This window comes from Homalodisca vitripennis, chromosome X (assembly GCF_021130785.1).
Source record: "Homalodisca vitripennis isolate AUS2020 chromosome X, UT_GWSS_2.1, whole genome shotgun sequence".
Lineage (NCBI taxonomy): Eukaryota > Metazoa > Arthropoda > Insecta > Hemiptera > Cicadellidae > Homalodisca > Homalodisca vitripennis.
In genome coordinates, this window is record NC_060215.1 from 96,059,581 (window position 1) to 96,083,945 (window position 24,365).

The following is a 24,365-nucleotide window of genomic DNA, read 5'->3' on the forward strand; positions in this document are numbered from 1 at the left end:
ACAGTTTTTTTATGTTGTTTCATCCATAAGTATAATTTCTAGAATAAATATGAAACTATACATCATATTTTACTGTACAGAATTATAATATTAGTAAAGTAAAGTTATTCAATCCAGAAAAATGTACAGCGCACTAAATACTATACAAGTTAATTAAAAGTCTGGAGACATTCAGATAACTTTTTGGTGTGTTTAAGTAGAAAAACCATACTCATAATGTACTCATAACACATACAAATTTTGTTTTTTATACATGGCTCAATGTGCCCACCTGCCTGGAAATTGGAAATTTTTAAACACAAATGAAGTAGTCCAGTGGTGACAAATCTGGTGATCTGACAGGCTACTCAGAAGTATTGTGTCTACCTATCCATGGTTCCAGAAGAACATTTTCCAAATAGTGCCAAACTTCCAGGTTATAATGTGGAGGCACTCCATCTTGTTGAAATCATACTTCTTCAAGATCATTTGTGACTTCCTAGATTGTTGTTATATGTTGCTGAATCCTCCTATAAAACTAAGCCATAAGTTGATTTTTTCTGAATGTTGTATTTGTTGTTCCTACATCCAGATAGTGTTTATATCAATCACTCCATAATCACAAATTGTGTCTATTAACTTCTGCATTAAGCATAAAATTTGCTTTGTCACTGAAAACAATTAGATTTAATCTGATTGTCACACTTTCAAATTTATTCATTATTCCATCACAAAACTCTTAAACTTAAGCTTGTGGCCAGATGAATTTTGTATAGTTTGTACTTATTTTCTTTCAAAATCTTAGACAGGTGCTTGAGAAATCCCATGTTGCCTTGACAATGAAGTGGTTTTTTATGTTGTCCCTCTGTTGTTGCTGATTTAGGTCTGCCTGAACTAGCACGATTCTTGACATAACCTGTTTCTTCAAAACACCTAATTAATTGTTTTTGCTACTACCGATCTCAATATAGGATTTCAATCGGATTGCAAATAATTGAATAAGTTCCTCAATTCTTTGTGAGATCGGATACGATCACCGTAACCATGCATCATCATCCCTGTTAAAAGTTTTCGCTCACTTAACTCCATAATTAAAGAAGAAAACATATGTTACTCTTGTCAGTGCTGGCAAGAAACTGTAATTAGTACTATACCCAATAATTGATAAGAGTTGAATATGCAGTCAGCTTCAGTTTAAAACAGTCAAAGTCCATTTAAGGATTAAAGTTAAGTTTTGGAATTTCACAAGAATGTTTTTTTAACTGTTGTTGTTCAGGGTAGGATAGAGATAGTTTAGTTTAACAGGATTTCAGATATTTGCCATCGTTATATGTTACAAAAGGTATAACACAACATTTAGAGGATTGGATCTGTTCTCTTCATCAGATGGAGAAGGTATTAGTACATACAAAAATAAAGAACAGAAAAAAGAAAAGAAGGGAAAGAAAAAGGTTCAAACGTACCGAAAAGCTGCTTGGAGTCTAGTCCAGGCGTTTTCATATATATACATTAACATCCATTATAATTACTTACATTACAAACAACATTTTTTTACATATCATACTTGTGTTCTTTCATTCTTAAGTATAATTTCTATACTAAATGTCAAACATAATATTTTGCCGTACAGATTTATAGTTTTAGTAGGGCCTACAGATTTTATGTACTAAAACAACTTTTTATCTTTTTCTTGTAACTTCTTCAACTAGTAAAAAGCTATTTGTTGAAGAAAACATTCATGGTCTTATTTACTATATGAATATATAGAAACAAACCTACAAACATAGTGCATACTCATACATATACACAATAACAATATTTTGAAGTGTAGATAATATTGTTACAATAATTTCTGTTCAGAGAGTAGTATTAACAGATATGTTTGTAACATTTATTTACACATTTAGTATAAAACTTTCATTATTTAGTAAAACATAGTTCATTATTTTTATTTGGAATAATAATTATTAAAATAGATCAATAATGATTCTGATATATTTTGAAATGAGAAATCCTATGTACAGCATTCATGTTTTTTGGTTTATCAGATTCTTATCACTACATTGTATAATAGCCTAATTATTATATGTTGGATGTAAATTTTTAAAGAACAATTCCCAATTGATGAAAACTGATATGTAATGAAATATACATGCTGTACATACTTCAAACATGACCATCTAAACAGGCATTGGCCTCTCTGTCATGCTGTAAACTGATTATAGTCATACTGACAACAAGGACTGTTTAGTCATTCATTTTGTTTCTTAGAAAATAAGGAACAAACTTAACCCTTGAATACATGTCCCCTCTATTCTCTTAGGTATGTAGCTCTGTAGGTACAGTAATTATTGTAACTTTGAGATTTTTCTTTTTTATTGGCATATAATATAGTTGTATAATTTTTTTTAAGAACAGTTTTTACTAGCTGATGATACTTTAGTGTTATAGAAAAAATATTTAAATGGGTCTATAAGTAATCATCTGATTTCAAAAGTATTTTTTTATCATCACCCTCACCGTTGTTGAGACAGCTCTTCCTGGGCTCCATATTTGTATAGTTCTTCAGTGCGTTCAACTCTACCAATTTACAGCACTTAGTGTCGAAATTGCCATTTATTAATTCTAGGAAACAAATTGAAGCATGTGGTTTATTGCTAGTTATAGGATGGTAGTGATTTCCTTCCTTTTCTGAGAAAACTTGTATAATAGAGATCTGGAAGGTCAGGTAATTTGAAAATTCGCATGTTGCAATTCTATAACTTGTAATGGATTCTTAATATCTTTTGCTATGATGAAATGGGTAGGTGGCAGATTTTCCTTTAGAATATCTCTTTTGGTAAACATGAACCAACACAGTTCACCAATATCTCCACATCGTCTACTTTATAAATGTAAATTACAAATAAATGTTTCTATGTTTCACCTTCCGTTGTAACATAAAATTTGTATAATACCTTTTGAAGATTCAATAAGTTCAAAAAAATTGTTTTATGTTCCTTATTTAAAGCAGCCTGTTGTATAATATCCTAAAAGATGATGACGGCCTAATGCTGTCTGAAGTGTGCTTGTATTTTAAGTAAGAGAATACACTTTTGAGTTCTATAGAACTTCTTTTAGCTCCAATGTTGGCCTCAAAGACACTGTGTGATGGGTGTACCATCACAATAAAGGAAGAAACACGTGTTTAACTCATAAACAGACACAGAGAGCAGTATTATGAACTAAAAATAATAACGTCCAGGCAATTTCGTATAAACATTTGTTCCTTTTTTAGATGACTGGCAGTCTGTAGGATTGGATCAATCTCCTTTGTGTGGGAGGTCCTGTAAGATCTATTCGGGGTTTGACAAAATCTTGTCAGTTTCCACTTACTATCCCTATAACCCACTTAAGTTGTAAGTCAACTCTTCTACTATGCAAATTGAGTAGACAGACTGTAGAAAAGTATTCAGCTGCTGAGTAGACCAAAAACAGAGCTGAAGTGCGCAAAACTTGTGTGTTGGCTCCCTATAGTGATCCAACTAGTTGTCATATTATTTTGGCTCTGGTTTTGATTTTACTCACAGTCTTTTCTAGGTGACTTTTAAGTGTTAGCAAGTGATGAAGTATGGCCCCAGGAATTTAGGGTGTTTTTTGTATTATCTTGAAAATGGACATTTAATTTGTATTTTGCCAACTTATGTATTCCAAAATACTGAACATTTGATAGTAACAGAAAACGCAATAGTTAAAGACCAAATACGATTTAGAAAGGGACGCTGAACCATTTATAAGACATTGACTACACAACAAAACATTGAGAAATGGCATGAGTGCAATAAAAACACACGTATACTTTTTATAGATCTCGAAAAAGCATTTGATAATGTAAATAGGGAAAAATTATGGTTCATCATTCTAAAGAAAGGATATCCACAACACCTAGTCAATGTGGTCAGAAGCTTATACGACTGTACAGTAGTTATTATAGACATTGGTTATAAAACAAAAAAAACTAATTATTATATACATTGATGTTGGGTACTATATTCAACATTGGAAAGAAGCATTATTTATTCATTATAAATTTCAAGAATAAGACTATGTCTGTGGATTTAATAGAGAAATTAAACTTGAAAAGATATCACATTCAATTTGATACTTTATACTGATGACCTTACTCTGATAGGGGAAAATGTAAACAATCTCCAAACCAGTATATATAACCTGGAATAAATCTGTAAAGAATTGAACATAAAGCTATCATTAGCTAAACCAAAAGTAATGGCTTTCAAAGGAAAAGAAACAATAAGAAGTAAAATAATAATAAACAGCACACTAGTAGGTTCAGAAATCAATTTTAAAAGAACTTTTTAAAAATGTCTTAGATTTCCAACTTCCATTTTACAAGAAATAAAAACGTTAACAATAAGACAGCTTTTTATAAAACTTCGTTTATTAATTCACTTGTATAAAACTTTAGGTGATCTGTTTGAAAGAATTTAACATAACCATAACATGCATTATTCTAGATATACAGGAATTTCATCTCTGCAATAAACTATGTTTTTAAAAAAACATAAATTCTTACTATCTGGCTCACAAACGTTTTATAAATATCAGTAACAGTTTCTAAATTTTTAGTTTTTTAATGAAATTTCTATATTCATTTTTAAAAGAAAATTTAAGCAGTTGTTGTTTTTATTGTCTGTTGAGAAAACTACAATGCTATCTACGAACTACAGGCAGAAAATCTGACGTGCATTTGGCTACCCCTCCCTTCATCTTCCCTTATCACTATGACAGGCCAATTTTAATCTTCTGTAATAGTGTTATTCTTGTTGCTTATATGTACTATAGTAATCTACTCTTAAATTTACAGTTATCTTTCACCCTTTAACACATAAATTAAATTCACACAATTTGTACCTTTTTTTATTATATTTTTTACTTTATAAATGTTTAATATTCAGTCTGTTATTAATTTGGCAATAGTAACTCAAATATACACACAGGCGTCTAAGTTCATGCAGGCTCATTTCCCAACAACAATGCTTTCTTCTCCTTATGGTTCTCTTTTTGTCTCAAACTACTTCCTGTAATTTTAAAAATTATTTTCAATTATAAAGTTTATTTTTTACAATTGCAATATTGTATATTTATTTGGCTTATAACATTCATTCATTCCTTGCCTATAAGCATTCTTTATGTGTTGTAGTGGTCCTATATTCCCATGTTCAGATTATTTAATCTTACTTTAAAAGTGCTACCCAGAACATATGAATTAGTTCATAATTGAGAAAATTGACATACAAGCGAATTTTCCATTTATAATGTGCTTATTCTGTGTGTGTCATCTGTCTCCATCCAAACAAAGTTCAATGGTGGGTGTCCTTATACATCTATCAAAGTCTATTTTTTAACTTTTGAAATCCAGTGATTACCTTGAGCAATTGACATATAACTTACAATCAAATAAATAATGCGATACCTAAAAATTACTCACTAAACTCTTCAATACAATAATAAAAAACAGTTAAATATTTCAGTATGTTAGTTTCTTGATTAATTTATTGAATTGATTTGATCTCCAGTAAATAATCCGATTCAGTGTGCCTTTCAAATTTATATTCATGTTTCTTCTTCTTCCAGATAAGTCAGAAGTTAAGCAGTGAGATCTGCACAAGTGTGGTGGATTCTGAACTGCAGCCGGTGTCTGGAAAGCAAACGGATGAGAACGGGGAGGACATTCCAACCTTGTACATAATCACGCCCACTTACCGTCGTCCTGAACAGTTGGCAGAACTAACCCGTCTCGCTCAGACTCTCATGCACATTCCTAAAATTCACTGGCTTGTCATCGAGGATTCGCGTGTCGCTACTCCACAGGTCACCCAGCTCTTGCTTCGAACTGGTCTTTCCTTTGAACACCTTATCGGTAAGATTCATTATGAATTATAACCTATAAGCTTTTATATAATCTTTACCTTATGTCTTAAACTTATAAGCACCACTTGTCAGACTGTATACCATTGTCAGAGAACGATCTGTCTTTCTTCACTCAAGTGGAATAAGGAACTCAATTAAAGTAGGTAGTGAAACAAACCCTATATTTCATTTCATTTAACAGAACAAAATTAAGAAAAAAATGATATTATGTGTTTCACAGTTGCATCTCAAGTGAAAAGAGTTTTTTGTAAATGCTTCTTTTATACAATGTTTGTTGTTTTTTCCATAGTAATTTCTAAATAATGGATTGATTTTTTAAATTTTATAATCTGTTGTGTAATAATAATAAATCAGTGCTTTATAGATAACAAAAAAGACTATACAATAATGGGTGATACACATGACACCGGAATTTAAAAACACGTTTCAGTTATGGTTGAAGACCGTAAACTGGATTAACTGTACTTTATCCCATTTAACATACATTTTTCACTATAAAATAATATATATTGTTATAGTAAAACATAAAATTTGTAAACATATGCAATAGGCAAATTTGAAGAATGCATGAATGAAAACTTATACAAAATATACTGAGCAATCTATCTACTAAGGTTAAAATTGAAATAAAATAACAAAACCAGAATATTTCTACACATGTACCTAAATATATAATTACGAGGGTGGGTTGAAAAGTAGTGCACACATGCTTGTAGCATGCTAATGAAAAGAAATAGCGAGATCGGTTTAAAAAGTAAAGTAAAGTACTATTCTAGCAAAGTACGGAGACGAAACTGCCGCAATCACGGCCCAGAAAGGCTGCCCCCAGGGGGGAGTTTTGTCTACTCTCCTGTGGGCGATGGTAGTGGATGATCTCCTAAGCAAAGCAGAGAAGAGGGGAACTAGGCTACTATGTTACGCGGACAACCTAGTGCTTATGATCAAAGGAAAAAAACAAAGGCATGCTGGAATGCCTAATACAAACAGAACTGAACTTCATAAGCAACTAGTGTCATGGGGAAGATCTACGGATCAACCCTTCTAAAACAAATATGATTACCTTTACCAGGAAAAGAAAATTCCAGCTAACACAACCTGTTCTGGAGGGAATCAGCATCAACCAAATAATGGAAGTGAAATACCTGGGTTTAATCCTGGATGAAAAGTTCACTTGGAACTCCCATATTGGAAACAGGATATCCAAAGCAACAATGGCCCTTGGGGAGACTTTTTGGATTTAAATGGGGACTTAAACCCAAAATGATATATTGGATTTACGAACCATAATAAAACCAATGGTCACATATGCTGCCTTAGTGTGGTGGCCGAAAGTAGAACAAACAACAGCTGCTAAAAGGCTACAGAGTTTTCAAAGGCTAGCTTGCTTAAGCATCACAGGAGCGATGAGCTCCTGCCCAACACTAGCAATTGAAGCGGTCCTGGGTTACACTCCTCTTGGGCAGGAGGTGATGAGAACAGTCGCTATAAGTGCAATGAAGCTTCTAGGAACAAAGGTAATAAATGCTACCTACTTAGAAGGCCACATGAAAATATTGCAAAAATTTCCTGAGGCTGAAATGCTAACCAAAGTGTCAGATGCAGTGGTTAAGAAATACTCCTTTGACAAACCATATACGGTCTCTATCGGAAGTAGGGAGAAATGGATTAAAAAGGAGGCTTACCCTACAAAAGGAGTCCTGACGTTTTTCACTGATGGTTCACGCCTTGACTCTAGGGCAGGATACGGAATACACGGACCTAGAGTTGACATGGATGTGTCCCTAGGAAGACATGCCACAGTTTTTCAGGCGGAGGTCATGGCAATAGACTCATGTTCCAGAAGACTCATACAAATGAGCACAAAAGAATTATCATACCAGGCTGCACTGAAGGCACTTGATACCTATTCGTTTGATTCGAAAGCGGTCTGGGAATTCAGGAATGCTCTAGCAGAGCTAGCAATGAATAACAGAATAACACTCGGTTGGGTACCGGGCCATGAAGGTATTCATGGGAATGAAAAAGCAGACATCCTCGCCAAAAAGGGAGCGGAATCCACATTGGTGGGGCCTGAGCCAGGTTGTGGGATAGCCTTCTCCAACATTAAAGCTCTGGTCAAAGATTGGGAAAAGAGGACAAGTCACAATAATTGGAGTAGAGCCTCAGGATTAAGACTATCCAAATTGTTTATCTCTCCTTACGTTAAAGGGTGGACAGCTCTCCTAGACCAGAATAAGGAGGATATAAGACTGATATTAGGAATGTTGACAGGACATAGCCCTCTGAGGAAGCACCTTATGAAGGTAGGCCTTAGTCAGAGTAACGAATGTAGACTCTGTGGAGAGGAGGAGGAGTCAGCGGAGCACATTTGGTTAGATTGTCCTGCCATCGTAGAGACTCGAAAAAGATACCTGGGAGCATATCTCCTCAACCCCAAGGACATTAGAGAACAGGAGCCCTTAAATCTGATTGGTTTTTGCAAAAGCCTTGGTCTTTGAGGGCACAAAATTAAAGTAAGGGAGGCGCAAATGTCCTTTTAGGACTAAGCGCGGGGACAAACTGTCCTTTTCCCTCAGGAAGGAAAAAAAAAGAAAAAAGTACAATTCTTAAGCTTCACAATCATTCATTTATTTTTCAACATAGTCACCATTAAGACTAACACATTTCTCCCAACGTATAACAAGTTTTTTAGATTCCGTCACTGAAAAACTCTTCTGATTTTTCTCAAATCAAGAACGTAATAGCTGCTTTCACTGCATATTTTGAAGTGTGATGAGTACCCTTGAAATCTTTCTTGAGTAGAGGGAAAAAATAAAAAATCGTAGGGTGCTAGATCGGGGGAATAGGGAGGGTGTAGAATTAGGTTCAAACTTCAGCTTTCTCATTGCCCTTTCAGTTGCGCGCGAAGTTGTACGAACGAGGGTTGTGGTGTTGCAAGATTATTGGCTCGAGGCTGCCACTAAAACGACAACTCAACGTCGGAGGTGTTTTAGACTCTCTAGGTATTGAGACGAATTTACCGTCATGCCTTGTTCCAGATAATCGGTCACATAAACTCAATGAGCATTCCAAAACAAAGTCAAATGATTCTTTTTGTGAATGCTTGTGTTATGAATTTTTTGTTGCAGGAGAACCCAAATGTCGATAATCTCTACATAAGTGCTTTGTCTTTTCTCTTCTGGATCATAATGGTGCACCCATGACTCATCCCCTGTCACATTATTCAAAAGAAAGTTGTCTCCTTTGTCATAGTAGCGCTGCAAAAGTTGCTGACAGCATTCCATTCGACGCTGTTTGTTCTCGTCCGTTAAACGGCGTGGCACCCATCGTGCACAGATTTTCCGGTATCCTAATTGTTGAATAATGAAACCAACACATTCCTTAGATATTCCAATATGGTTTGCGATACGCTGTTGGGTGATTCGCTCATTACTTTGAATCAAATCATCAACGAGTTTGTGATGCTTGTCGTCTGTGGCAGTGATTGGACGTCCATCAACAATTATGGCTTTTCCAGGCTCACAACTACGAAATTTTATCACCCATCAATTGACAGTCAATCTATCAACAGCATGGTCACCGTAAACACTTTTAAAATTATGATGGATTTCAGTAGGATTCACTTTTTCAGTAGTTAAAAATTCAATAATAGCATGTTGTTTACATCTAATTGACATAGCATTTGAATCTGTCTTCATGGTTACGCTGCTAACAATACAATGGATTGACGCAAGGTTTTCAAACTGCACATGTGTGTAGAGGAGGAATGGTACCAATTGCGCTTTTATAGCTCATTTTAATCGCGTTTTACAAGCATGTGTGCATTAATTTTCAGCCTACCCTCATAATATAACTACTTATAAACCATCATAGAATTGAATATAAAATAATCTGTTATATATTCCTCAATGAAATATTTACTCATTAAATAAGCATTAAGTAATTAAGTACAAATTTGCACAGCCTGAGGTGAATAAAAATTCACCACTGACATTTGTTAATGTGCATTTAAACTGTAAATGTAATTTAATTAATTTTTTAATCAGCCTTAGCACATATATTAAAAAGAACTTTTTACTTAGTTTATCATCAAAAAAATGCATTGTTTTATTTCTGGTTTTACATAATAGCAGGATAGAAACAATTAAGCCAATTTTTGAAATATTTTTAATTTTAGAAAATGAATATTTTGTAATTTTACTTCTCACCATATATATATGGTACTTGTGATTATTATTTTTTGACCATAGACAATAACGGCATCTTTTTATTTCAGCTCCAATGCCTGATATATATAAAAACAAAACAGGTTCAAAACCTCGAGGAGTCTCAAATCGCAATAGAGGACTCAAGTGGTTGAGAGCTAATGCTACTAAAGGAGTTTTCTACTTTGCAGATGATGACAATACTTATGACATTGCTCTATTTCAAGAGGTAAAGGTCCTACCAATTACTACACTTTGCTCTTTATTCATCCAAGAATGTATTAGAAGTAAGGGATTAACCTAAGAAATTATAAAAAACATTTGTTTTAGTTGTTAGTACTACAAACTTGTTATACTTTGGTTTATATGCCAATAAATATTTGATGCATTATTCAATGATTACTACAATTAAGATCGTTCAATGAATATTTATGTTCATATTTGCTTTAGTACTTCATTCGGCAAAGAATCAACAAATTTTGTATCTAATAACAAAATATAGGTACTAAGTAAGCTGGTCATTATTGAGACCTAGGAGATCTATGGCTGGTTTGTACCTTCCAGCTCTACCTATACTGGGTACAGAAAAAACCGATTTGTCACTACATCTGAACAACTCTATGGTCGTACACATCACTAACCACAATTGTCGAGATATTGGGGCAAAAGGATTGATTTATAGATTTAGTCTACTGCAGAGGGTGACTGTTGGAGTGAGTGGAACTCCTTTATTGTAAAGACTCATGCTAGGCTGGTTATGAGGAAGTGCTGTTCCCTGCCCGCTTTGACTGGTGAAGCTGGAACAGAGCTGCGTCCCCTTCCACCTCATGGAATCAACAGTAGGTAGCCGTTACCACCATACCGTTACCATCATACCACTCCAGAAGCAAGCACAAAGGTCCTTTTAAGATTAGGTGCAATGAGAGATTCCTCATCTTTCCGTCCTAAGTAGAGAACTAAAAACAAGAAAGATATAGGTTAAAATAGATGAATTAAAGTCTGGTAAGAACACAATTAAATTCCTTCACTGCAATTAAAATATTAAATTTTCAATTAAAAATAGGTTAAAGGACTGAATTCATGGTACAAAGGTATTAATTCAATAAAACCTTGTTGTACTATAGGTATTTTGTCAATCTGACTGAAGATCTAGTGCCACTTTTGATCTAAATGAAAAAGCTGGGTCTCTTTTACCCTCTAAAAATTCTAAATTTGGCTATTCATACATGTAATTTAATATTGGATTAATCATTAACTCTACAACTGGCAGTCGCCTGATTATCAGTCGATATTAATGTTTCTGTAGTGGCAGTCGCCTGAAAATCAGTCGATTTGACACGTGCCCGTTTGACATCTGTTATAATCAATACACGAACTAAACTGCAATGATTCATATACCACTGGAATCAGAAATAGTTGCTGATTTGATCGATGTATTTTGTTTTGTTTTGTATGCCATGATTTAAGTATGACATATTGAAAACGAGAGTTGTTTGTAAACAGTCGGCCATTGTTGTTGTATTGTTACCCGGTCGCGTTATTCTTGTCCATCTAAAACGTAAGTTTATTACATGAAATAAGTGTTTTTATGTAATAAGTGTGTTTATTTATGCGTATAAATTCTCGTAGATTGTGTTTTATCAGTTTATTTTGTGATGTTATGAAGAAATATATGTGAAAAAATATATTAGTGAGATTTTGTGTTCTAGGCTATGTGCAGTGTTGTGATAGTTTTAGTTAGCTTTAGGATCATTTTCGTATGCGATGATCATGATGTAAAGCTTCTTTATTTATTTTTATAGGCTTACTTTTAATGTTTTTTATGAATTTATCGAGTAATAATTAAGGTTTTGATGAATTTTTGTAACACAGTCGTATCCATAGCAACGAATTTAGCCGTATTGTACTATCTTCAGATTAGAGTATTTCATAATTGTTTTAATTAAAAAAAGTGTAGTAAACTATACATTTTCTAAAACTATAAAAAATTTTCAACATTTTGGGTATTTTGGAAATATTTTTTTTCACACAATATGTCTTTTATAGGTGCACCCCCACCACTTTTACATACCTTTTTTATTTTTTGAAAACAAACTTAGTAAAAAAAGTGATAAATTTCTTATATTTTTGGGTTTTTATTTCCATAAATAAAAATTAAATTTTCTTGTGAAAACAGTGATATATAATACATATAGGTTTATAATCAAATTTATTAAAAAAAAATAAAAACCAATATTACTGCAAAACACCTCAAAATGGCCTGCCACTTGAGGAAATTTCAACTGCCAGCTCGAGGGTTAATACAAGTCACATGTTCTTTTTTATGTATTATTCATTACATCATAAATGTTCTATTTTACTTATTACAGGTTTATCATTTTTCTTCGGCATAGTTTACAACCAAGTTCTTGTTTTTTTTTTAGTTTATTATTGATGTACATTGTATCTTTTTATTACTTTTGCTGTTTCTCATTAAACAAAATGCAACATCCAGTGAATATCCATCTTCTGTCATTGAAGCACTCCTAAGTAAATTCAAATACTCAAGAAATATTAATTAAAAAAGTTTCATAGTTGAACATAGATACATTTCTCTTGAATATGAAGACATGTTGAAAACACTGTGTGTATTGATTCAGAGAATTGAGTTGGGGGAATTTTTACCCTTGCATAATATTTTAAAGTTTGTTTAGATTTCATCATGGCTTGTGAAAATGGATTCCAAAAGTTAATTCTTTATTCTAGATAAAATATTTGAAACTATTATCTTCTGTTCCAGATGAGATTTACCGAACGAGTCTCCATGTGGCCAGTGGGTCTCTGTACCAACTTTGGAATGAGCACCCCCATTGTTCGAAATGGATCCCTCACTGGTTTCTATGATGGATGGATAGCAGGCAGGAAATTTCCTGTTGACATGGCGGGTTTTGCAGTTAATGTTAAATTCCTTCTTCAGGTAATAACATTATCTGTAATAGATTGTAATTAGATAATAAAAGTTGTCTACATGAGAAATAGAGTGATATATTAATTGTAATAATAAATGGAACAACAGCAAAAAAAATTGCAAATAAGACTGAAGACTTAATTAAGTAAGTATAATATTTTACACCATTGCATAGTTTATACCCCAACAGCACATTAAGTTTGTTTAGAACTTGTACCAAGCTTCCTTGCCTAAGTTGGTAAGCTTGAAACAAGCCTAGGAACCAAGGAACCAAGTTTATGAACTTGTTTTAAGATTGTTTTAAAGATTGAAGTTGCCACTTATTCAGCTTGTTTACAAGCTTGGACTTTCAAGATTATCCAAAGTTTGAAGTCAATCTAAACGGAGGTAGTATTTGGAAGACTGGCTTTCGCTTAATCAGCACTCTACTATTTATTTTACAAAAAATCCAATATCCAACCATTTTAATTAATGTCTTAACACTAATTTGTGTGAATTATTTGATCAAGCATTTTCATACATCAGTAGAAATTGATTTCAAATTTGTCTACTGAATTTGCCAGACAACGTAAATGTTGTTAAAACTACATCCTTAAAAAATATCATTATGTATATAGAAAATTTGTTTAGCTTTACTTAATCAATTTAGTATCCTGAGGATAATAAGAATTTGATTTGACCTCTGGATTTATATTATTGACATTTTTATTTCAACCTGATAAATGAATGATTTCCATACTGAATTAATAATGCAATCTTTTATAGTTCCTTTTCCAAATCAATTACACTAATACTAGAAAAATAATCACCTCATGCCAAATAGTTCAAGGTTTTCCTCAAAACTGTTCAAAATTTTTTTCACTTCAAGAATTATAACAGTTTTCTGTGAACTACTCAAAAAATTCTTGTTAATCGTTATTTTCAATCAAATCAGCCTTTTCAATCCCAATTGTACTGTGTATGCAGACATCATAGTTACCTACATAAAGTCCCAACTTACGAACATTCACAAATTATTTGTTGTTTTAAAATATAAAACATACTGTAATGTACGTTACACTTGCGCTATACCAAAATGATTACAAAGAATCAATTTGTCTAATAAAGTTGTAGAACTAAACTTTATTCAATATTTTACAAATACAGAAGAACATAAAATATGTGATATTGCAGTTTCCAACACTTGTATACGTAAATGACAACTAAGTACACAGAATTGATGTTTGATATTATTACTTAGTCATTTCTATCATTATACTTTATATGTTTGTATTTCTTTAATTAAGCAGTATATATTTGGTTTTAGCCCTAATTAATTTGAAATTTACTATAGCAATCATATAAATAATTTTAATTCATAAAAAACATTTTATATATACTTTTTTTAATCCAATATTTGTTTATTTACTTAGATAATTTGTGAAATTTGGTGTGGTCGCTCATTTGTAACTGTATATTTAAAGTATAAAGTGGTCATATTAGTGTTTAGTTTTATTTTTTATATCTACCTAAAATTAATAAAAAGGAAAATAAATGTTTAAAAAAAGTGTTTTGCCATGTTATTTTTAGCATACCAAATTGCAAGAATAAATATTTATCAAAGTGATTATTCTATAATTTTATAAATTTCATGCTGAGTTTAAAAAGAAATGTAAATCTTAAAAATTGGTTGAAAAATAGTTTTAAAATTATTTTTTGAAGCTCTATAAAACGGACAAAATAAATAGTGCTGGGATTTTTAGCAGATACATTGCATTGAATCACTGGGATTTTTGGGAGATATTGTACAAAAACTGGCCGAGATTGAAATGATGAAACAAATACAAAGTACAAACAATCTTCATAATATAGGTTTAGAAAATATTGTCCAAAAAACCACACATAAGTGCACATTTGAAACTGATGAAACAGTTTTTGACATCGAGTTTAATATTAGAGATTGTATAACGGGCGGTTTGAAACAACAAAATAAATGTATTAACAAAATGTTAAATTCTGTCTATTATTTTGGCATTTATAGATATGTTATACTATAATGAGGATTGAATTGGTAGTTTACCTTAAATACCTGTACACCCTTGTGGGTTATTGTGAATTAACGTTTGTTATTCTACCCAGGGTTGCTATTGATGACCCCAACATTATAATAGGGAATAGTGAATTCCTTACTTAGGTTTGCAGTGTCTAGTCATCAGGCTAGAAAATAACCTAAGTTCAGTCCTCCAAGTTTAAAAATCAAACAATTGTTGATCTGTTTTGGATTTAGAATAGCCTTAGGCTGTCACAATCCTGAGAACTATTTCAGTAAAGAGTAATCAATGTTAATGGCCTCACATTTTTATATAACTTTTGACATAGGTTTTCATGAGAATTAAAACAAGGTTGAGGCCAATACAGCTCTCATGCTGCTTTGTTGGCCATCTCATCTCTTCATCATCAGGAACCCCCATCAGGACTATTACAACAGTAGTCAGAGAACTGAGTATTAGAAAACTTAATTGGGCTTTAAAGGCTCAACACCTAGGAAATCTTAGGGCTGCATAACTGCCCAATAAAATGTAAGTCCTTGTTTCTGTATATATGAATGCACACTGAATCTGTACTGTATTCACCAATCATAATAGTTTGTATTTGTTTCAGTTACATATACATTTAAACACTTTTGAACATCTCCAAATAAATTAATGTATATACAAATTCTTTAATTTTTCATTATTTCTAATAAATATCACAGATAGTTCTAGGTTAGAAACAAAGAAAACAAAAATCACAACTGCTGCAGTGCTTTGTAAACCAGAGTTGAAGAAGATAGATTTTTAAGATGTTATAACATTAGGTACTATTGAAAAAAATCATATATATTTCTAATTACATTTGTTCTGCTTCACAGAGACCAAAAGCCACAATGCCTTATAAACCAGGGTTTGAAGAGGATGGATTTTTAAGGAGTCTCGCACCTTTTGAACCCAAAGATATTGAGTTAAGAGCAGATAACTGCACCAAGGTTTGTAGTCTTCCAGAGTTTATAGATTTTTGTTTCAAATTAAATTTTTTGTGGTAGATTTGTGAGACTTGTTACATGCACCATTTATTTGTATAAGTTGCTGGCAGCGATTTACTAATGTCGAGAAATTGAAATACGTAAAAAGTACATCATTATAACTTATCACAGCTGGGGTCGACTAGTTGATGCACCCGAACAGGTCTGCATTCCGTCATGTAATGTAGATCAAATGTATACATCACTTAACAGATTTTATGCATTTTCAAAGTAAACTACTTATCACTTAAGTTTATTATTGTTTTTAATAGTCATATGAATTCATTATTAGAATCTTGTTATATGACCCCTACTGGTTGGATTAAGCCCTACTTACAATTGCCATGAGTACAAAAATTGTAATCATTTTAGTAGGTATTAGATTCAATCAAATGTACCATTTAAGGCTAGATATTGCTGTGCAACCGCATTATGGTCGATCATCATTAAAATATTTTCTAAGGGCTCCCAATTATTACACACCATCGACTCCTTCATAGCCAGTTTAGAGCAGTAAGCATCCAAAGTATCAGGTTTATCAAATTTTTAACTTTTGAGTATACTTTTTTCTCTCCCGGAGTCTGATATCATGAGATGTGCTGCGTGTGCTAATGTAGCATGTCATATAAAGGATTAATATTTCAGTAGTAGGGGTACTATTCATTATGTTAAAGCACTGGAGTGTGCCTACTTCAGGGGAAGCTGAGGAAGTTCCCCTTAACAGAGATGGTAAACAAAAACAGAATCGGAAGATGTTACCCCAAGCTGTTCACACTGTCTTCTTGTACATAATAGTATCTGGTGAATAAATAGTACATGTAAACAGACCTTCATTAAACTAGTTAGAGAGTTCATAAGCAATATTTGATTAGAGAAAGGCCATTCAAAATTACATGTATAATCAGTCTATTAGCAAGTTTATAGTTTATTACTTAAATGCCACAGGGTCAGTATATAGTCAATTATGATGAACTGAGTCTAAAGTGCTACATCAGTCTGTTACACAGTGCATATTCTTATACTATTTATATTATTTCCAGTATTAATTTAGTTGTAAAACCAGATAAATGTTATATATATATATGTTTCAAAGATTTGAGTATTACTAGTTTCACATATATTTTTTCGTTATTGCTTTGTAAATCGCTTTGTCTTTGTAAATACGATGTTCTCTTTTGCCAACTGGCATAGCTCTCATGATGTTCCGTTTAAAAATTTGAATAGCTTACTTCATTACCCAAGAACTGTATTTGTGTTTTAGAATGGAGTGTTCCCTGTGTTTTTTTATAGAAAGAAAGAAAGATCAAGAAAAAATGAAAGAATCAAAAATTGGTTTTTATTAGTGGAAATGACACTTTAAGCTTATTGAAAGTTGGAAGTTGAAAGCTTTCTGACAACCACAAACTGGGTAGCCTATAAAGGAGAATTTGAATGAGCTTGATACCTTAATTCGTTAAAACATTACAATTAATTGATATATAATTATCACTATAACCTCTGCCATTTACTGGACTATTCCTTCTGCTGTACTTGGACACCTATTGAGGAGATTCTTGTTTCCACAGTTTCACTCCAATGATCATGACACTTCCTCTGTTAAACACATGGGAATATATATACCCTTTGTGATCAGTATAAAATTTATATGGTTGCCCTCTCAGATCGCCAGGCCGCGAGGTTGGCCATGGCTGTTCACTGTGTCAAGTCATTGATTTATTACTACGTCCTGTCCCTCAGCTCGGTGGGCCATACCTAGTGGCTCTGTTTTGCTGTTTAGCTCATCTGTCCATACATGTGGTCCACTGTATTACACAGTAATAAAATTCAATCTTTATCCAGTTGTTGCTGGAAAGTACTGTAATCTCTTGGCCAAAATATGTAACTAAATTAATATTTCTTTTTTTTGCGGTAAATATTATAACAAACATAATTCAGAATTGTTTTTTATCCAAGTGTCAGTGTTGCTGCTATAGTGTATATCACTGTATTAAAATTCTAAAGCATATGGTAGAGATCAAGCTCAAAATATGGATAACAAGTTTGTATTCTGTTGATACTAGAGACCTACTTGATACTGATTGTATTTTTATTCTTCAAATAAAAGTACTTTTAAAACAGATCAACCTGTAACTTATATTATATATTACTTTGTTCGTTTAAAACAAAATAATAAATAACCAATAGATAAAGTTTCAACCTTAAAGCTAATAAACTTTGTATATTATTTAAGAATTTTCATTTAAATATCAGTCATTTAAAGAGCTGAAGGTAAAATATTGCTATTTAAATCCGAGTTAAAGTGAAGTACGTACATGGTTACACAAGCACCGACTGGTGACACAGAATACAGCTGGCTACTATGCGTGGCCCAGCAAAACTCCATTCAAGCTGAGTGAGAGATAAGTTTTGGCCACATTAGTGTCCTCTCAATCACAAAGTGTTATCGCATGACTAAATATGTAGCTCTTGTCATGAATGTGACTGGACCACAGCAATGAAGCTCCACCCATTCTCTCCCCATAACATTACCTGCCAATACACTTGTACAGCTGCTTAACTACATCATTTGACATCATGAAATTGCTGTAGGATGAAATTATTATTTGGCAGAAATTTCTAGGTTGGCAGAAACTTTCTATAGGTCACAACTTACTGAACAATTACAGAACAGTACAAAACCCACAAGATTTAAAGCTATAAATCATATCCTCCAAAACAAACATACCGTTCCTTTTTGAAATCAAACTTTTTGGTTTAAGAAATTCATTAAATACTTTCTTATTTGGTAGTGTAATTTAATAAAAGTAATTGCTCATATGTCTCTGTTTGTAAAAAGTACAATTTCTCTTAACAATTTATTTGAATAACAAATTAAAGGTGTTGAGTCTTATCTATTGCAGATTTTAGTTTGGCACACCCAAACGAAGAAAAATAAACCTGCTGTGGTGTTAGACATCAAAAAGTACCGAAACACAAATTTAATCCACCTGAGACACCTGATTGTCTGACTGAAAATCTAGTCATGTGAGTATTTACTTCTTATACTGTAGTAACTTAAGATTTTGTTCAAGTAAGAAGCATTAAAATGCATTAATAAGTTGATGAAGTTGCCTTTATGAATTAAAATTAAGTATTTAGACATATAGTGCCATGCCAGTTGTCACATAAAGGCGACTATTACACATGTAATACAAAGATGCAAAAACAGTACGATTCAATATGATACTGTAGGGTCAAAAGAGCAAGATTAATACTCACCATCACCGAATCCCTGAAGATTTTTTATGACTTAACCCTGAAATCCAGACAAACCAGGTCATCTTGAGGCTTTTGATAAGGAGCTCAAAATCTCACCTCAGCTGGTTTTAGAAGTACTCTGTAAAGATTTCTCCACCAGATCAGAGCAATCGCTTTGCAGTCACAAATGATACATATAGCAGTCTTCCTGGACTCCCTGCAGAAGCAACATATCTCTGACTCAGAGATATCCATCATAATGAGTGCATAGTAGTTATGTTGCTGCAGTATGACATGTTGGCTTTATATAATTCTAGCTACACTGGTACAAGAACAGTGTCTGACAATTATGAGGGATTCTGTATACTGAATATGTCACGTAGAATAGGTGAGCTATTTATCATCCACACTCAGTTAATGAGTGAAGTGCCTGTGTTACGTGATTTGTGAGCTGTAAAAGTGGTAAAGCATTGTGATAACCAGACAGTAAGGTTAGCTCTGTCCTTAAAGAAACATTGATGTTAATAACATTGCCTGTATACAACTAATAACAATGTCGTAGACGATCTCTTGGCACGGATCTTGCAGTCTCAGAGCATTCCTTAATACTTTTGGATCTTATTCTTATTCTCGGTTTTATAGAGGAATCTCCACAATGGTTATCCAGTGCAACCATACAAAATTCACTAGGAAAGAGATAACCACCACATCTGCAAGAGTACAGGGTTAGATACTAATGTCCACATGTAAGCGATTGAGTGCATTAGAATGGGTCTGTATCTCAGGTATAAGCACGCTTTCTATTATTCCTTATCCTTTTACTTTCTTATCTACAGAGACAATTGTGTTACCGGCAGTTTAAAGTAAACAGGTATTAAAAAATGTATTATTCTAACAAAACCGTGTCTGATTTGCACAAAACACTTTAAACATGTTATGTACTCTAACACTCCCCCTTTTAGATATTGTATCTGTCATTGTGTACAATATAAATGTCTGTTATAATTTGTTACGATCTCGTATTAAGAAGTATGAATTATAGTGTACTTTATATTCCTTAAAGACTCAAATTATACTTATATAGATTCATGCTTCTTAATTCAAATTGCATTAAGATGAATTTGAGAAGTTACCATAGATCAGTAGAAAATACATAATTATATTAAACTTATTTACTAAAAAAAAAACAATGATACTTAGTACTACAACTACGAACACAACTAAAACACTTAACTAGTACCATACTTTGTTCATCAATAATAATTTTTGTTTCTTTTCTTTCAGATTCCAGCCTTAAGGACAATCCTATCCACCTTATCAAAGCTTTTTATTTTTGTTGAAGTTCTACAATTTGTACTTCATCACTACATGTTTATTCTAAAAGACAATTTGGATTTTCAAATGTGACACAGTTGCCATCCAAGCTTTTGTAGATAGTGCTTATGGAAATATTAATGTTTGTTTTATTTATATGCATTGAGTGACATGATCTGATGTTATAATGGACAAATATATGTGATAAGTAGGTTAATGGTTTTTCTTAAGAAAAGGACTGTCAGCGAATAGTGAATTTTGACTTAGCTAAAAATAACATTTGTGTAAACTTGTCATGATGAATTTCAAACGCATTAACTTTTTCCTTTTTTTTGTTTCTATGTCCTAATGCTAAAACAACATTTTAATAATGTTATATGCGTGTCAAAAGCAATTAGCACGTTCCATTTCTTGTTTGTACTTCCTAATGTTTAAAACAGAATATTTTTAGTTGTTGTAATGAATGTCAAAAGCATTACATGTTTCTTTTATGTTTGTAGTTCCTAATGTTAAAGCAGAGCTTATAAGTTGTTATAATGAATTTCAATAGCATTACTTGTTCCTTTTTTTGTTTGTAATTCCTAATGTTAAAACAGAATTACTAAGTTGTTACAATAAATGTCAATAGCATTAACTTTTTCATTTTATATTTGTACTTCATAATGTTATCACTGTAAATGGTCAAAAGTTATGCCAAAAAGTAAGAATACATGATTATTTACAGCTAGAAATAAAAATGTGTTGTTCGTGACTATGTATTTTCTTTGTTTTATTAAAAATAGCAATGTTCACCTACATTTGAATGCTGGGTTACCGTTATTTTAGGCAGTAAATTTCCAAATATTATAAATAAACCATAAAATCGTTTTATGAGATCATTCAGATGCAAAACCCACTGGCTGATACTACAAGTGAATTAGTGATTGAACAGACCAATTTCTCACAATACAATATAAGTTGTAAATTTCCACCAGTTGCAAAAAAAGGTACCGACATGTTATGAAAATTTTTACTTGTTCAGAATATTAGTAAATATTTTCGACGGTGAGCTTTTTCAACCATTGCATGACACATGTATAAAAAATGTATTCAACACACAATTAATAAAACTAGGTACCAGTACAAAGTTTTAACCATTAAAATACAATTTAGGCTTTAAGTGTCATTAATAATGTTATATCTCATAACTAATGTTATCTCATCAATTCTCAGGCTATAAATTTGAATATGGTTGCCATGTGGTAATGTGAGAAAAAGAAGAAATTTTAAATGATGATCCATTACCATGGGAGCAGGGGGTGTGTCCGAGGATGACCTTCCCGAACATCTAAAAATCCCTGTATGTTTATATATATATATATATATATATATATATATATATATATATATATATATAAACATACAATGTATTTTATAATGTAATATAAATATAATATAAATTGTACAATTATAAACAATAATATAATTGAATTAAATACAATATAATTAAATACAATATAAACATCCTATATATATTTTATATATATATATATAAAATATATAGGATGTAAGTTATTGCTCAAAGAGTTTTAAGTATTACATGAAACTGTACAGTCAGTGAATTTTGTTTTTAAGAACTAAAATATATATATATATATATTTTAGTTCTTAAAAACAAAATTCACTGACTGTACAGTTTCATGTAATACTTAAACTCTTTGAGCAATAACTTACATCCTGAGATCCCAATAATTGATTTTTTTTTAATTCATAAAATAACTTTGTTGTTATTACATTAGTACTTAATATAGAAATTCTCAAAATTCAAGTTCTGAAACGGTAGTTAAGAAATTATGACATTTTGTGAGAAAAACTTCATTTAACCACTTTTTCTATATAAAACTTTTAAAAAATCCAATTTGGTTTCAATTTTGGTTCATAGGAGAAAAGCTGTCCCTGCGAATGTTATAGCATTTCATATAGGCCTAAAAAATATTAAACAATTATTAACATAAACGTGACACTAATTAAGACATTTATTGTCGGTAGCCATGAATAGCCCAACTGATAGAGATTAAGGCGACACTAATCCTAACGCTTGGCAGAAGCACCACCTAGTAGTGATTACTCACACCACGCACTTCTGACACCTAGTGGATGTCATTAGAACTTCAACAATTTGATTCTAAAAATTGCCAAGAGATGGCAGAGTAGGTCACTTACAAAAATTAGTAAGTCACAATGTACATGTTCACACTGTTTTAAGATAAATATAATAATACAACAACAGTATATAATTACTACGAGTAGTTTGTAACATAGTGACATTATTTTCCAAAGGTTTAAGTTATAACAGAATGTATACCCTTGTCAGAGGGTTTCATTATGGCAAGTTGTTCATTCTCACACAAGTTGGGAAGTGCCTGTATCCCAGGAGCATTCTCCCTGAATACACCAATGTTATCATTGAATGTATTAATATTATTTAAAAAGTATTTGTTATGCATTATAAAATAATAGGTGTTTAAATTTTAGAAAAAATACAAACTTTTTATCATAGAAGTAATTATTTGGCTGTTATATAAATCTAAAAGTGCCTGGCAAAAGGTAATCATTATTTTAAATGGTAATCAATCGTTCTTTACTTTTTACTTTTGGAAATTTAAATTTTTTTTAAATTTAAAAACGTTACAGAGAAGCGTTTTTTTTAAGTTATTTATCTGCAATAAACATTTAATTTTATTATTATTTATATAGTGTACATGCTCAGTCTTTTTTCCTCCATGCCACCATAAAAACCCCCATAATGGTTTTTTGGGGTTACCGTTTGAGAATTCCTCCCAATTCCTCTCACACATCGCTTTATATTCTTAAAAGAATATGCCACAAAATGCCTTCTACTTCCTCATGTTAGACTGTTTCTCAAAAATGAAGACATACTAAAAAATATTAAACCACATTATGTTTATTGTGTGTTTACCATCTGTCAACAAACTGTATCCAAATTACAACTCAAATTATTTTGAAGGAATGTTTTAGGTACACTAAAAATAGTGAAATGTTTTTTTAATGCATTGATTTTATTTAGAATAAATAAATTTATTTTCATGTGGTGGAATATTCACCAATTGCTTACAGCCAAGTTCTCTTTATTGTAGAATCTTTGATCATTTATTTTAACTCATAATAAATAATTAATGTTATAATGTATTGTAGAAATTCCAGAATATGTTTCTTTTATAATAAGTTGGGATTTGCTAAAAGTTGAATAATACAATTTTCTACACTTTTAATTTGAAAACAATGATACACATTAAGTAAATTAAACTGAACTTTTAGTATTATTTTCACAAAGCATATGCTCATTGCATAATTAATGAAGGTGGTATAATATACCTGAATTCTGTACCATACAGACAAAGTGAATGCCAGTTTGAGAGCTAAAGGGTGAAAATTGCTGTTTAATGTACTTAAATTAATATTTAATAAAATATCCCCTATGACATTGGGTTATTGATATTTTATGGTTGATGTAAATAGTTTGCATATTGTTAATGAATAAGTTTGATTGGGGGAGTGTATGTGTTATGTAAATATCAGCGTGTTCTTGTGTATAAGTGTGTACATTCTGTATATCACTGGCAATGTATGTATAATGGTATAAGTTGCTAGGTGCGCTTAAGTCTGAATACAAAATTATATTTATTGCAAAGTGATTAATTATTTTTTACGC

The 24,365-nt window shown here is 31.9% G+C and overlaps 1 protein-coding gene across 2 annotated transcripts in view; it reads left to right on the plus strand.

Annotated features, from left to right (window-relative positions):
• The window catches only part of LOC124369720 (galactosylgalactosylxylosylprotein 3-beta-glucuronosyltransferase P-like), a 209,576-nt gene extending 188,330 nt beyond the window's left edge, over positions 1–21,246 (plus strand). For both annotated transcript variants that reach the window (XM_046827777.1, XM_046827778.1), the window contains 6 exons: positions 5,614–5,899; positions 10,187–10,344; positions 12,895–13,071; positions 15,953–16,066; positions 19,003–19,126; positions 20,624–21,246. In XM_046827777.1, coding sequence (XP_046683733.1) covers positions 5,614–5,899; positions 10,187–10,344; positions 12,895–13,071; positions 15,953–16,066; positions 19,003–19,110 — 843 coding nt within the window. In that variant the 3' untranslated portion in view covers positions 19,111–19,126; positions 20,624–21,246. The remainder of the gene's footprint in view (positions 1–5,613; positions 5,900–10,186; positions 10,345–12,894; positions 13,072–15,952; positions 16,067–19,002; positions 19,127–20,623) is intronic.
• The last annotated feature ends 3,119 nt before the right edge of the window (positions 21,247–24,365 follow it).